Below are 13,496 nucleotides of genomic sequence, written 5' to 3'. Positions count from 1 at the left end.
TTAGACAGAAAGGTTAGACAGGAATATTAGGACATGCACACATCAAATGAATTGGAGCTCTTGAATAGAAGCAACAGAAGCCAATGAACTGATTGGTACAATACAGGACAGCTAACAGAGTCAATAGCAAAACCAGGAAACCAAGCACAGAAAATGGATAGGAACCAAGAGAGATGGGGAGAAGGGAACAAAGGCAAGGTCATTTCTACTCCCATCTCTAGGAGCAATTCCTAAGCCTGTGTCTCCCTCACCCACTTATGAGTGTCTCCTCTGAATATATAATTGGCCAGTCTGCCTTTACTCTGTAAGCCACTGATAAGGAATGGAATGTTTGTCTTCCTCTACACAGACACACTGAGGGATGGGGTGTGGACTGCCCAAAACTGGAAAAAAAAATGTGTTCTTAGCCAGATCCAGGGGCCTAACCTGTAACAATACTCCAGAGGCTGAGTTTGAGGCCAGCTTAGGCTACATAGCAAATTTCAGGTCAACTTGGATTACACAGTGGGACCCTATTTCAAGAAACAAAAGGAACAAAAAAAACTTAATTTCCCGTGGCTGTGGTAACCCATTAGCACAAATATAGTGGCTAAACAACACAGATTTATTATTCTACAGTTCTGGTGGTCTGGAGAATAGCCTTGGCCTTCAAGTGTAGAGGAGAATCCATTCCTCACCTTTTCCAGCTGTCAAAGGTCCCAGGCTCCAGGCTGCATCCCCACAACCACATCGCTCCAACTTCAGCAGCTCTTTCAGGCCAAGTACTGCCTCCTTAAGTCCTCAGCGATCACACTGGCCAGACCTGGATAACCCAGGATAATCTTCTCATCTTAAAATTCTTAACCACACCAGCAAGTCCCTTTTGGAAGGCAACATATTCACAGGTTCAAGAGATTGGGATGTGTATATATTTATAGAAGTATTACTAGAGACTGCCACAAATTTAAAAAAAAAATAGCACTAACCACCACACTTACAGTATTGATCATTTTAATATCCCGTTTTCTTTATATTAAAATATAAATTCTTGGAGGAAATAAGTCCAGCCTTAAATAATTTAAGATCTCCTGTGTTTTAGATATATAAACAGAACAGTGCCTTGCACTAAAAAGGTATTCAGTACTCGGCATGGTGACACAGGCCTATATACCCAGTACTTGGGGAGGCCGAGGCAGGAGAATCACAAATTTAAGCTCAGCATGGGCAATGCTAAATTGTGAGACCCTGTTTTAAAGTAGGAAGGGGGACCATAGCTCATTGTGAAGGCCCAAGATCAGCAGATGATGCAAGATGTGAAGTGAATGTATGCTACTGTAACAAAGCCAGACTGAACTGCTGCTTAAGGAACATACAGTTTTATGAAGGAGTCAGAGGAGAGCAAGGACCAGACTGTTCAAGGACCAGCATTCCATCAGTAAAGCTCCTCTGCTTTGCTTCTGAAGTGCTTCTCAACGTTGAATGTAACATGAATCACCTGGGATTTGTTAAAATGCAGGTTCTGACTCCATACATCTTGGATGGAATCTAAGATACTGACAAGCTCTCAAACAAAGCTGGAAAATCACCCTTTTGAGTAGCAGGGCGTGAAGGGGCTTGTCTTTTTCTCCACAGTTGAAGACAGGTTGCAGGTGCATCCAGGTTTCAACACACAAGAAGAAAAAAATATAAGGGGAAAAAGAAGGAAAGAGAGTAAAGGACAGCAGTTTCGTTCTAAGCTTCCAGTCACATTTCACTGGTGAAAATGCTTGTATGGCCATGTCTAGTTGCCAGGAAGCCTGGGAGAGGGAATCTCTACCAGGACACAGCATACGAGCCTTAAGCCTATTACTATGGAAGGAGACAGTGGATTCTGGTGGAAAACCCAGTCTCTGCCTCGCAAATGGTTTCTTTTGTAAGTAGTCAAGTAATCTTCAAATACATGTCTTCCTAAAACAAGTTACAAAATTCCTGGTGGTTTAGTTTCCTCAACTACAAAATAAAAATGATAGTATTTATCTCTGTATCACCTCAGGATTGTGAAAATTAAATAGCTATCTGAATGCATATTAAGTCTAACTCTTCATTTGAACTACAGCCACTCTTGTTTCAAATCCAAACCAAGTCTCATCTTTTAAAACTACACTTTAACCTAGTCATGGAATTTAACAAACATACAATCAGGACTAATTTGCAGTATGCTTTCTATTCATTTCAGCCATCAGAAAACACCATAGAAGCCATTGTTAAAAGTATCCATCCATAAATTACTTTTATTTCTCATTAAATGAGCAGAGTCATTAGCATATTAATAACAGATATGTTTATTATTACATATCCATCAGTGCGGCTTTCAATACCACTTGAAACATGCATATCATCCTAGAGACAATCAGTTTTCCAGTGCTTATTTGATACACATTACTGCAAAGCCATTATAAATTACTGAGGAGGTATTTGGTTAAAAAAATAAACAATAAATCATACTGCCCATATAAATAAACTCCTGTTACTGAACAAAAGTTTAACAGTATTTATCTGGTAATTCCTATGTTAACTGGAAAACATAATGGATGTATTGACATACTTTTCTTTTTATATTGGTGCAACCTTGTATAATTTTTGCAGATAGTTTTATAAAGTCATTCTTTATTGTAACAGGTAGTTTGATGAAAAGATGGTACTCAATTTATGAAAGTCCAACAAACCTCTAAATATTTTAAATTAAACCAATTATCAATGAAAACACCCACTGACACACGTAATTTTTTGAAACCCCCCCCACCACTTTTTTTTTTCAATTTCTATACTTACTCGTGGCAGTAAAATAATTCTCTCAAATTAAGGCACTAAAAGGGCAATGCAACTCCCACTGAAAGTGTTCTAAGAATAATTTACATTTCAAACAGTGCATACATTTCTTATATGTTTGTTAACTTAATGTCTTTATCACTTAAAACCACAAAGAAATACATTATACAATTACAGAAATGATGTACCCCACAAAATGCTTTTAAACTTGGTTCTTTTGTACAGTTAGTTCCTAACATCTCTAGTAGTAAAATAACTCAATATGGCTTGGCAAAAATGCATAGATTAAATGTAATTTTTCTTGTCCTCTCCCATTTCCCAATCTGCAAATCTGCTGAGACATATACAGTATTTTGTAAAGCATAATATATTTAATTTCTCCATCAAGTCCACCATGGGCAATCAATAGTAAGGCTTTTTAAATTCTACAGTGAGAGCACTGAAGTTCAAGTGATTTCACTGTTTTCTTAAAATAGTTTTGTATAATCTTGCAAGAGCACAAAAAAGTCACTTAAAAAAATTCAGTCTGTCTCATTTTGAGATATTTTCTTTACTCCTTCCATGAGCTGATCTTGATAGTGATGGCCATTCCACTTGAATGTGAAAGTTCCTTCCTCTCACTCATTCGAGGAAAACTGCATTCTATCATGACTGACAGGCATTTTCTCAGAAATTCAAAAAGGCAGCACCTTTTTAGAAAAATATATCTAGCTAAGCTTTCCCCCAATTATACTTGCATTACACAGTAATAATTAATCTAATCTACCTGTAGGCAAACCCGCAATTAAAAAAAAACAAAAACCCTCAGTGTGCTTTTGTGCCAAAGCAAGGACAGAATAACAGCGATCTTAACCCTGAAGCCTGTGATATTCGTGTTGAACAAACAGCCTGTCTGCTCTGCATGGTAAGAGAAGCCTGGTTTCTCAGGTAGCATCCCACATGATTCCACAAGGCAGTAGGTCACCTGGTTAACTGTTGGTGGAAAGAAAGAGAACAATGTAATTTAAAAAGATGAGCTCAGTTTAACAATATAAGAAAACTAGTTGGAGGGAGGGTTAAGGGTATAACTTAGGGGCAGAGCACTTGCCTAGCATGAGCAAGGCTTTGAGTAGTGTGATTCCCAGAAAACACAGACACAAACATACACACACAGGAAAGTAAACATGAATTACTTTCATGTAATTAACAATTACATAAAAGTTAGAAAAAAAGGAAATTATACTTAATATTATCTCCTTTTTGTTTCTACTCTCCAAATACATTTTCTTCCTCAGTTATAATCCTATTTTAAATCATTTTAGATCCAGCATATTCCCTATACCCAGGTGGCTGATACAGCATTCTAGAGAATTAAGTCAACAGTGATAAGGTGGACTGGAGGAGTATGGTGGGGGAGGAATATGCAAGAAGGAAAGGCTATGAGTCATTTCAAAGAATCAGACACAGTTACCAACAGCAGAAAGTGAAGAAAAGAGGTGAATTACAGACTAAGGCTTTAAGCCTGCTTCAAATACATGGGTGACATTAACAGTGTTAGGTCTCAGCTTCCTGATTCTAATTTAGAACCTAGATTCTAATCCAGGAGTTACAATCCAGGGATAGTTGGTACTTGGAACAGGCTTTAGAAAAGTCCTAATTCTTAGCCTAGGTGATCTTATGAAAGCTGCTTAATTTCTTTCAGCTTTATTCATATGTAAAATGAAGACTTAATGAGATAGTTGAAGTCCTAAAACTGTTTATCTTAGCACAAAGTATATTTCTGAAGAAAAATCCATCAAAAATAAAAAAAAGGGGAACATACTTGGGAAGTTTATATTTACATCAGTAATATAAAATAGGGCCAGGGATTTAGCTCAGTGGTTCTGCCGCCTGCCTCGCAAGCGCAAGGTCCCAAGTTCGATCCCTGCTACCAAATAATAATAATAATAAAAATATAAAATAATTTTCAATTTAGAAAAACCTGTGCTGGGCCGGGGATTTAGCTCAGTGGTTCCGCCACTTGCCTCGCAAGCACAAGGTCCCGAGTTCGATCCCCAGTACCAAAAAACAAGAAAAAACCTGTGCTAATGTAATTAAAGAAAAGATTAGGAAAGCTTTATACCAATCTATTTAAAAAGATGAAAACTACTAGTTAGTTAAAATATTAAGAGCTAAATATATACCATGTGTAACGACCTATGATGATAAACTTTGACATGGAACTAAATGTTAATTTATTAATAATTAATATCTAATAATATATAAAATAACAAGTCATCTATGAAGACCAGCTATAAATGATATTCAATATGGGGAAAACAATTAGATTACTGATTTGAGTAAATGTTATCTAATCAGTTTTACATTGTTAAAAAGGTTCACTTCAATCCTTACCTAGTTTTTCCAGATGTATTTTTAACCACTTTCCGGAAAGACTGATTTGCAGTAGATCTTGTAGAAAGAGTTCGAGGTGAAGCACGAACAAAACTAGATGGTGGATTCTTAGGGATCTTCTTTACCAAATGAGTAACCCATTTTTTTTGCTCATCCTGAGAACATGCCAACAGCAGCATATCCCTTGCTGATGTTACATCATAACTTACTACATTTAAAGAAAGCACAATTAAAGCCATGTAATATTTTAAAAAATGAAACTTATCAAATGCTTATTTCTTCAAGTTCTTAACCTTTAAGATTTACTATGCTTAATTATCTGTGAACCCAATAAAGTAAATCAGAAATATAAAATAAAAATGAAGAAGTGAAACAAAGTTATCTACAGAACACAAGTTTATCTTAAAATAGCCACAGTCTGTATTATTTTCCTTCAAGTTACCTCTAACTATAAGACATTTTGTCTCTGATATAGCATGCTGGTCCCAGTAGAAAAAGAAAAAGAAAATAAGCAAGAGGGAAAAATTCAAAGGACGAATATATTAGAACTCATCTATAGTCTTTGCTCTAACTTAGAATAATTTCTTAGTGGAAGGGTTTGTTAAAAGGGGCTAATTTGTTTGGTGCAGTGATGCACACTAATTTCAGCACTTTGGGAGGGTGATAGGTGGATTGCAAGTTGAAGTCTCCCTGAGCCCCATCTCAAAAGAAAAAAAATAATAAAAGGGTGGGGGCGTAGCTCAGTGGCAGAGCATCCACAGTTTTATCCCCAGCACCCCAAGGTGGTGGTGGGGCTTCCTCTTCTTTAAGAGCTAACCCTATAGCTGTGAAGAACCTGTGTGTTGTTCCATCTGAGTCAACTTATCACTTCTTATAACCCACCTCTTCAACTTGGTATAGGAATTGCTACAAATGCAGAAGTGATTTCATTAGGACTTAAAACTACATTAGTAATAGGTTGTAAAAATAATTACCATGTCTTACCTTTACATGGAGAAATTAAGTCCTCTTTCTTGTCTAAGTGATCTCTGTGGCACTTAACATGGCATCTTCGACACTCTAAGGCAGGGGGTGGCTTAAAAACATGCCACAGAGGTTTGGCACAGGCCTCACAGTTGGCAGGAAAGTGGTAGAGTGTAGGGATGAACTCGTGGCCTTTGTGATTTTGGAAATTAGTTTTCTCAGCTTGTTGTACTGGTTCCATCTCTACGTCTTTTCTACATTCACCTTCATTTGCATATAGTATCTACATTCAGGAATGGTGAAAAGATAAAAAGATTTTAATCTGTGAATAAAGTTCATAATGTATTAAAAAACTGGCAGATTTTCACATTTGACTCACAAAAGCACTTGGAATTTAGGTAAAAAGGCCTTTGGAATTATAATTTCAATTTTTACCTGGAATATTTTAGGAATTTCTTCAGTTTCAGCTCTGTATACATCTCCTTGGGTTACAGGTCGAACGTGAAACAGTTTACTAAAATGATAATAAATATCATGTAAGCCACTCTAAAAACTTTAAAAAGACAGACTCATCATTGAAGAAGACATGTAAGCTATAAATAACCAAATAAAAAGATGTTCGATATCTTAAATCATTAGGGAAGTGTAAAAACCACAATGATAGCTGAGTGTGGTGGCTCATGCCTGAAATCCCAACACTCAGGAGGCTGAGGCAGGAGGATTGCTGCGAGTGTGAGGCCAGCATGGGCTACATAGTGAGTTCAAGGCCAACCTGAACTATACAAGATCCTATCTCAAAACAAAACAACAAAAAGAACTCCACAATGAGTATCACTATACATCTGTCAGAATTTTAAAAACAAAGACAGTAATAACATCAAATGCTGGCGAGGATGCAGAGAGGCTGGATCACTCATACAATACTGGTGGAAATGTAGAACAGCAAATACACTGTGGAAGACATTATGGTAAATTTCTCACAAAACTAAACATACACTTACCATATGACCCACCAATTATACTTTTTGGCTTTATTCTGAGACATGAAGATTGATATATACATATTTATTCATAATAAAGTAGACTAAAACTGGAAACAACCCAAATAAATAGTTAAACAAACTGTGGCTACCATCCATGATAAGGTATAACAGTTGTCCCTTGATATCCTTGGGGGACTGGTTCTGGGACCCACAGTAGATACCCAAATCCCCAGATGCTGAAATCCCTCCAGAAAATTGTGTAGTACCTGCAAATAACTTACGTATATCCTCCCATATACTGTAGCTTAAACTATTTCTAGGCTATCTATAATACCTAATACAATGTAAATGCTACGTACATAGTTGTTATACAGTATTGTTCAGGGAATAATGACAAACAAGTTTCTACTTGTTTCCTATATACACAAATTTTTTCTTAATATTTTTGATCTATAGTTGGTTGAATCCTTGGATATGAAACCCACACATACAGTGGAGAGTCAACTGTACAACTTAACAATTATAAAAACAAATCAATTACAACTTGGATTATCTCAAGGAAAGGATGCAGAGTGACAAAAACTGATCATGAAAAATTAGATGGAGGATAGATTAATTTGCCAGGAATTAGACAAAGGTGAAAGAAGGAAGCTGTTGAGGCTATAAAAGGATAGAATAGGAATCACTGTGATGAATTATTCTAGGTATGGTGGTAGTCTATGTGAATATCTGATAGAAAGGCATATAGATTGGAAAGAAAGTAAAATTATCATTGTTTGGGAAGGATATGATTGTCTATGTGGGAAAGCCCCATGGAATCGACCCCCTCCCAAGAAAAAAGAAAAAGAAAAAGAGAAAACAGAAACACTTATAAAACCAATATATATGTATCAAGATTAGAGAATTCAAAGTCAATATTAAAATGTCTAGTTCAGACTTAAAAGGAAAAGAACGTTGGAACAAATTACATGGAAAAAATTTCCTAACCTCAACCACTATCCAAAAACAAAAATTAATTTGGAATTAACCACAAAAAACTTTATAAAATGTGGAACAGTTAAGGCTATACCTTTACAACTGCTGGGCAGGTAGAAATTTCTTGAACATAGTACAAAAGGGACTAATCATTTGAAACTTTTATACACTGACCTTCATTAAAAAGTACCACTAAAATAAATAACCTACAGATTAGAAAATATTTGCATTATATATATCTAACATAGAATTCTTACCTAAAATATATATAGAACTCTTACAATCTCAAAAAGATTAAAATACTCACTTTTGAAAAGGGCAAATGACTTGTACACACTTTAAGAAAGAATAAAAGTGTCAATAATCTGGGCTTGGTGGTACATGCTTTGTAGTCTCAGCCACTACGGTGGATGAGCCAGGAAGAATGCTGGAACCCAGTAATCTGGGCCAGCCTGGGCAACATAGCCAGACCCTCCCAGAAGAAAGAAGAAAGGAGAAAGGAGAAGGGGGAGGAGGGTTCCTGACCTCATTAGTCATGAGGAAAATGCAAATTAAAACAAGTACTTCATATCCACTAGAACAGCTTAACAAATGGACATGAAGCAATTTAAATGTATATACTGCTGGTGGCTATAAAATAGATAATCATTTCGGAGAACTACTTGATAGAATTTTAAAAAGTTAAATACAGATCTACTTTTTTTTTTTTTTGGGTACTGGGGATCGAACTCTGGACCTTGCGCTTGCAGATCTACTCTTAAACCCAAGATTCTCCTCCTAGGTATTTTACCCATGAGAAATGAAAATTTAAATCAATAAAAAGAATGTATACAGCAGTTTTATTTATAATGACCCTAATCTTGAAGCAACAAAAGTGTCCATCAACAGAAGAATGGACAAACTGTAAAATATCCAGGGGGAATCCTACTTAGCAAAAGAAAAGAACAAGCTGGGTGTGGTGGGCTTGCCTGTTACCCCAGCACTCTGGGAGGCTGAGGCAGGACTATCACAAGTTTGAACCCAGCCTGGGCAAACAAATCGACAATAACAAAATAACCAACCAACCAACCACCCTCCTTTAAAAGCAAAACAAAAAAGAAAAATCAACCACCAACCTCTCCCCGCACAACAGATACATAAAATGCTAAAGGTGAATCTCAAAGAACAAGAGGTTGAGTGAAAGAAGCAAGGCACAGAAGTATCTATATTATATAATTAGGGTTGTATGAAGTTCTAAAATCAGCAAAACTTGTCTCACTGAAAAAAATCAGATCAGGTAATGGAAATTTCTGTATCTTGAATTGAGCGGTGATTACACAAGTGTTTATGATTGCCAAATTTCACTGAATTCAACACCTGAGAGCTATGAATTTTATACAAAAATCACACCTTAATAGAAAAAGGAACAAATCCTCCTTCATTCATCTAAAAACTACTGTATTTAACTTAGGTGAAAGATGTCTTTCATATTAAAGTTATGTGTTATTCTACTTAAACTGATCGCTTACAACTAATGCTTAAGGGGAAAAAAGGCCATAAAATATCAGAATTTTCTACGACCCACTCAATTTTTTTAACATTCTAACCATAATGAGCTCTAAAAATATTAATTGCAAAAGAATGGTAATACTTCATTGAAGTTCATGCTTCTATTGAAAAGCACTTCTCACTTCACTTTGTATATTTTGTTGCAATTTCACTTTTTCTATCGTCTCCAAGCTCCTTAAATATCTTACTTACTTTATACATACTACAGCACCAATGATAATTATCAGCAGCTTTTTACAAAGATTACAAGGGAAAAAACTCTCCTTATTAGGCTTCTTTGATATATTACTAAAAACGAACAGATATGTTGGGCCAGGGATTTAGCTCAGTGGTATCTGCGCCTTCCTTGCAAGTCCAAGGTCCTCAGTTTGATCCCCAATTACAAAAAGAACAGATATGTTTATATTTCTTCTCAATAATGACCAAAGATTCTATACTTTTTGAGATGCTCTCTGAATCCCAAACCACTAAACATTTAAAATACAAAATTTTGGCCCAGGGATTTAGCTCAGTGGTATCGCTGCCTGCCTCGCAAGCAAAAGGTCCCAAATTTGATCCCCAGTATAAAAAAAAAAATTCAATTTTTCAAGTCCATGAAACAGGTATGCAAAATTTTCCATCCTACATTTTGCTAAAGAGTTTTAAGTTTGTTAAGAAAATTAGGTAACACTGAGTAACACAAAACGTAAAATAGCTCTAATCATTAACACTCAACTGATTTAAAATGCAGTAAGAGGTAACTTACTCTATGTCCAGTACCATAGATGGATTGGATTGTTCCTTATCTTGTTCATCATTATAGAACAAAATTTTTTTGCTGCTTACTACCACATACTGAAAGGAAAAAAAAGAGAAGAGTTACAAAAGGAACACTAACTTGGTTCACAGTAATAAGCATATTTGCCATTTTTGTCTAGATTACATTGTATTAATCTAAAATCAATGTCAGTAATAGAGCAGTTAATACAAGTTCTATCCTTCAAAGCAAAATATATAACAAAATACCAGAAAAACATTAGGCACATAGTACCTGTTTCTTCCAGCCGTATCTTTTGATATTTCCCCTATTTGGTACTGAAAGCCAACCTTCAATTCTTGACTCTAGGAGAAAAAACACAGCAATCAGTCTTAAATTGTAACCAAAGGAAAAACTATTACAAGTCATTTGAAAGCATGCAGCAACAGGCAATTAAAAACAGCTAAATGAATAAATGCTACCATTTGCTCTTCCATGCTTCAATCACACAAATCAATTTTAATGGCCATACAAATATTGCAGAAAAAAATCCCAAGCCACTTTTCCCATGAAGTAACATTTAGTACTCAATTACAAAAGTATGAAGTAACAATGTCTTTAAGAGCCAGGCAAGACTGGAATGGATTGCAGCTTAAATGGTATATGATATAGAAAACTTTAAATATCATGTAACATTCATATAAAAATACTTAGCAAAAAGAAAAAGAAAAAAAAAGAATATGCAGCAAGTGGAACATATCAGAGCCATGATTTACACAAGAAAGAGCAAGCAAAAATACAGAAGTATCCTATTACTCACAGAAGACAAGAATAGAAGATAAATAAATAAGGAATGCAGGCAGAATCGACTAGATATAAAGAATAAGAGACAAGCATTTTATTTGTTTTCTTCGTACAGTATTCTGATAGAAAAAAATTTTTGGTAAAACATAACAATTTCAATAAAACTGTCCAAATTTGGTTGGAGGGGAACTTGATTCTACAGATAAGTTCCAATTATAATTCCTCTCAAATTAAAAACAGATAAAGGCTTTTAAGTTTACAATATTATAATTCAATGAATAGAAAAAGGGCACAAACTTCAGTTCATTAATTGCTAATAGTTAAACTGTTTTGTGTATACCATAAATTTCTTCACTATTTTGACCAAGGCCTTTCTTTTATAATAATCATTACTACATTAAGTATAATGTTTATCAGACATATCTGGGAAATGAAGATGATCCCATCGGAAATGACTATATCAGGCTGCAGATTAGAAAGCTAAATTAAGTATTTTAAGTATCTAAGCTTATATTCAAAAGATAAAAGAATAGAGAGGTAACCATTTTAAAGCATGATACTATTATGTGACCAATTATACTACAGCTCAAATCATGATCTTCTGGAAATATATACTGCCCTCTCCACATAACTTAAAATTGTAAAGCTCAGTCTAGTAATGGTTAACAACAGATGACATTACAGAACATTTATTAATTCCCATGTGCTTAACAATTTGTATCTCATCTTTAACCTTTGTATGATTCATGTCCCATGAACCCAGGATATTATAGTCTTAGGATTACAGGGTAGGTTTTACTATCATCCTCCACTTACAAATGAAGAGACTAAGGCTTAGCAAGGTGAACCACCTTGTCCAAGCTCTACCATTATCTGTAAAAGCTCTAGGTTTCAAACCCAGGCTAATTTTCTGAACTTAATTTTAGAGCACAATGTTAGTCTGTCCCCCAAACAAACTTTGCAATTCACTGAATTGTAGCTAATGTTTCTGTGTTCCTACTTGTTCCATGTACTCAATGTCTCCAACTTCTGTACATGCTATTTCCCCTTCATACAAATCGTAGTTGGTTAAACAAGAGGAAGAGATAACAAGTTTAAAATAAGTTCTAACTTTTTCTTGCTTGCTGTTATTTAATTCGATAATAATTTCACTTCTTTAGATAGTTCCTCGGTAAGTTTTGTGACAGCAGGAACCATATCCTATATCCTACTACCTGTTTTATATACCCCATGGTGTCTGACAGCAGAAGTGCTGGATAAATATTTGTCAGTTATTTGCTATTCTGTATTTTTTCTGAATTAGTCAATTAAAGTCATTACCTGTAAATAATAGTTACAATTTAAAAACCAAACAAGCAGCTTTATATTAAACAACTTGCAGGGGGCTGCTGATCATATGTTGATCATTCATAGATATTTCACCTTACAAAAAAAGAAGCCATTAGGAATTTTGCTATTAATGTGGCAAAAATTACAGCTCTTGTCTTAAAAGTGTAATTTGATAAACATTAAGATAAGCACAACTTCAAATAAAAAGTAGTCCTAATATTTGAGGATAAAATTAAGGTTAATACTAGTAATTCCTCACTGAAAATAAAAGCCCTTGAAATTTCAGCATTTAAACAAAATTATGTATTCCAAAATATCCCAACTCTTCCAGTCATTTCTCTATGAAAATAAATGCCAAAAATATTCATGCTTCCTAGCTCTAGGTTTGGGTTAGGAACTAAACTACGCTCAGTGATAAAAGATAAAAAATACAAACTAGCTTCTGTTTCCTTTCCCTATGCCTATTCTACTAGTTTTTTCTTTCTTTCTTTTTTTTTTTTGGTACCAGGGATAGAACTTGGGACCTTGCGCTTGTGAGGCAGGTGGTGAAACCACTGAGCTAAATCCCCGGCCCTATACCTATTAGTTTTTATATATGAAAATATCCTCCAAAACCAGGACTAGTTGCAACCTAAGTGGCAATCTGAAGTAAAATGCTGTAAATTTCATCTTTCACATGAAAAATGCAAAAATCAGCTTTTTTTAAAAAAGAAATTAGCTTCTTCAGATAATTTGTGAAATAAGCACTGAGAACTTCAAAGTCTACATTATCATCAATTTGCTACAGAAGTATGTAAATACCTTGGCTCCAGATTTTATATATTTGTATAGACATTTTAAATTACAAAAAATTAGGTATTATTTCAACATTGCCAACTGATTCTTTTATCCAACTAATAGCCATAGTGCCTAATTATATGTAAATAATACCCAATGTAGCCACTTTATACATTAAAGTTAATCTTTAAAGACTACCAAAGTTAACTTGGGTATACCAC

At 34.9% G+C, this 13,496-nt stretch overlaps 1 protein-coding gene across 5 annotated transcripts in view; it reads right to left on the bottom strand.

Moving 5' to 3' along the window:
- Window positions 1–2,280: 2,280 nt before the first annotated feature.
- Rock1 (Rho associated coiled-coil containing protein kinase 1) overlaps window positions 2,281–13,496 on the bottom strand; it is a 127,572-nt gene continuing 116,356 nt past the window's right edge. For 2 of the 5 annotated variants that reach the window (XR_015442439.1, XR_015442440.1), the window contains exons 28-34: window positions 11,186–11,234; window positions 10,660–10,730; window positions 10,375–10,463; window positions 6,559–6,637; window positions 6,145–6,406; window positions 5,161–5,368; window positions 2,281–3,759 (exon numbers count right to left, since the gene is read on the bottom strand). Coding sequence is in view for 3 of the 5 variants with exons in the window: in XM_087189851.1 (XP_087045977.1) it covers window positions 3,756–3,759; window positions 5,161–5,368; window positions 6,145–6,406; window positions 6,559–6,637; window positions 10,375–10,463; window positions 10,660–10,730 (713 nt within the window). In the remaining 2 variants the exon portion in view is untranslated. Of the gene's footprint in view, window positions 3,760–5,156; window positions 5,369–6,144; window positions 6,407–6,558; window positions 6,638–10,374; window positions 10,464–10,659; window positions 10,731–11,185; window positions 11,235–13,496 lie in introns of those variants that run through there. The other 3 variants (XM_087189851.1, XM_087189853.1, XM_087189856.1) reach the window with 2 other exon arrangements.

The sequence above is a fragment of the Heterocephalus glaber genome, unplaced genomic scaffold (genome assembly GCF_053883595.1).
Source record: "Heterocephalus glaber isolate CG9 unplaced genomic scaffold, H.glaber_assembly_v1.0 deba00000331, whole genome shotgun sequence".
Taxonomy (NCBI): domain Eukaryota; kingdom Metazoa; phylum Chordata; class Mammalia; order Rodentia; family Bathyergidae; genus Heterocephalus; species Heterocephalus glaber.
Note: the sequence above shows the minus strand (reverse complement) of the source record. Positions and strands in the feature narration are given on the sequence as shown.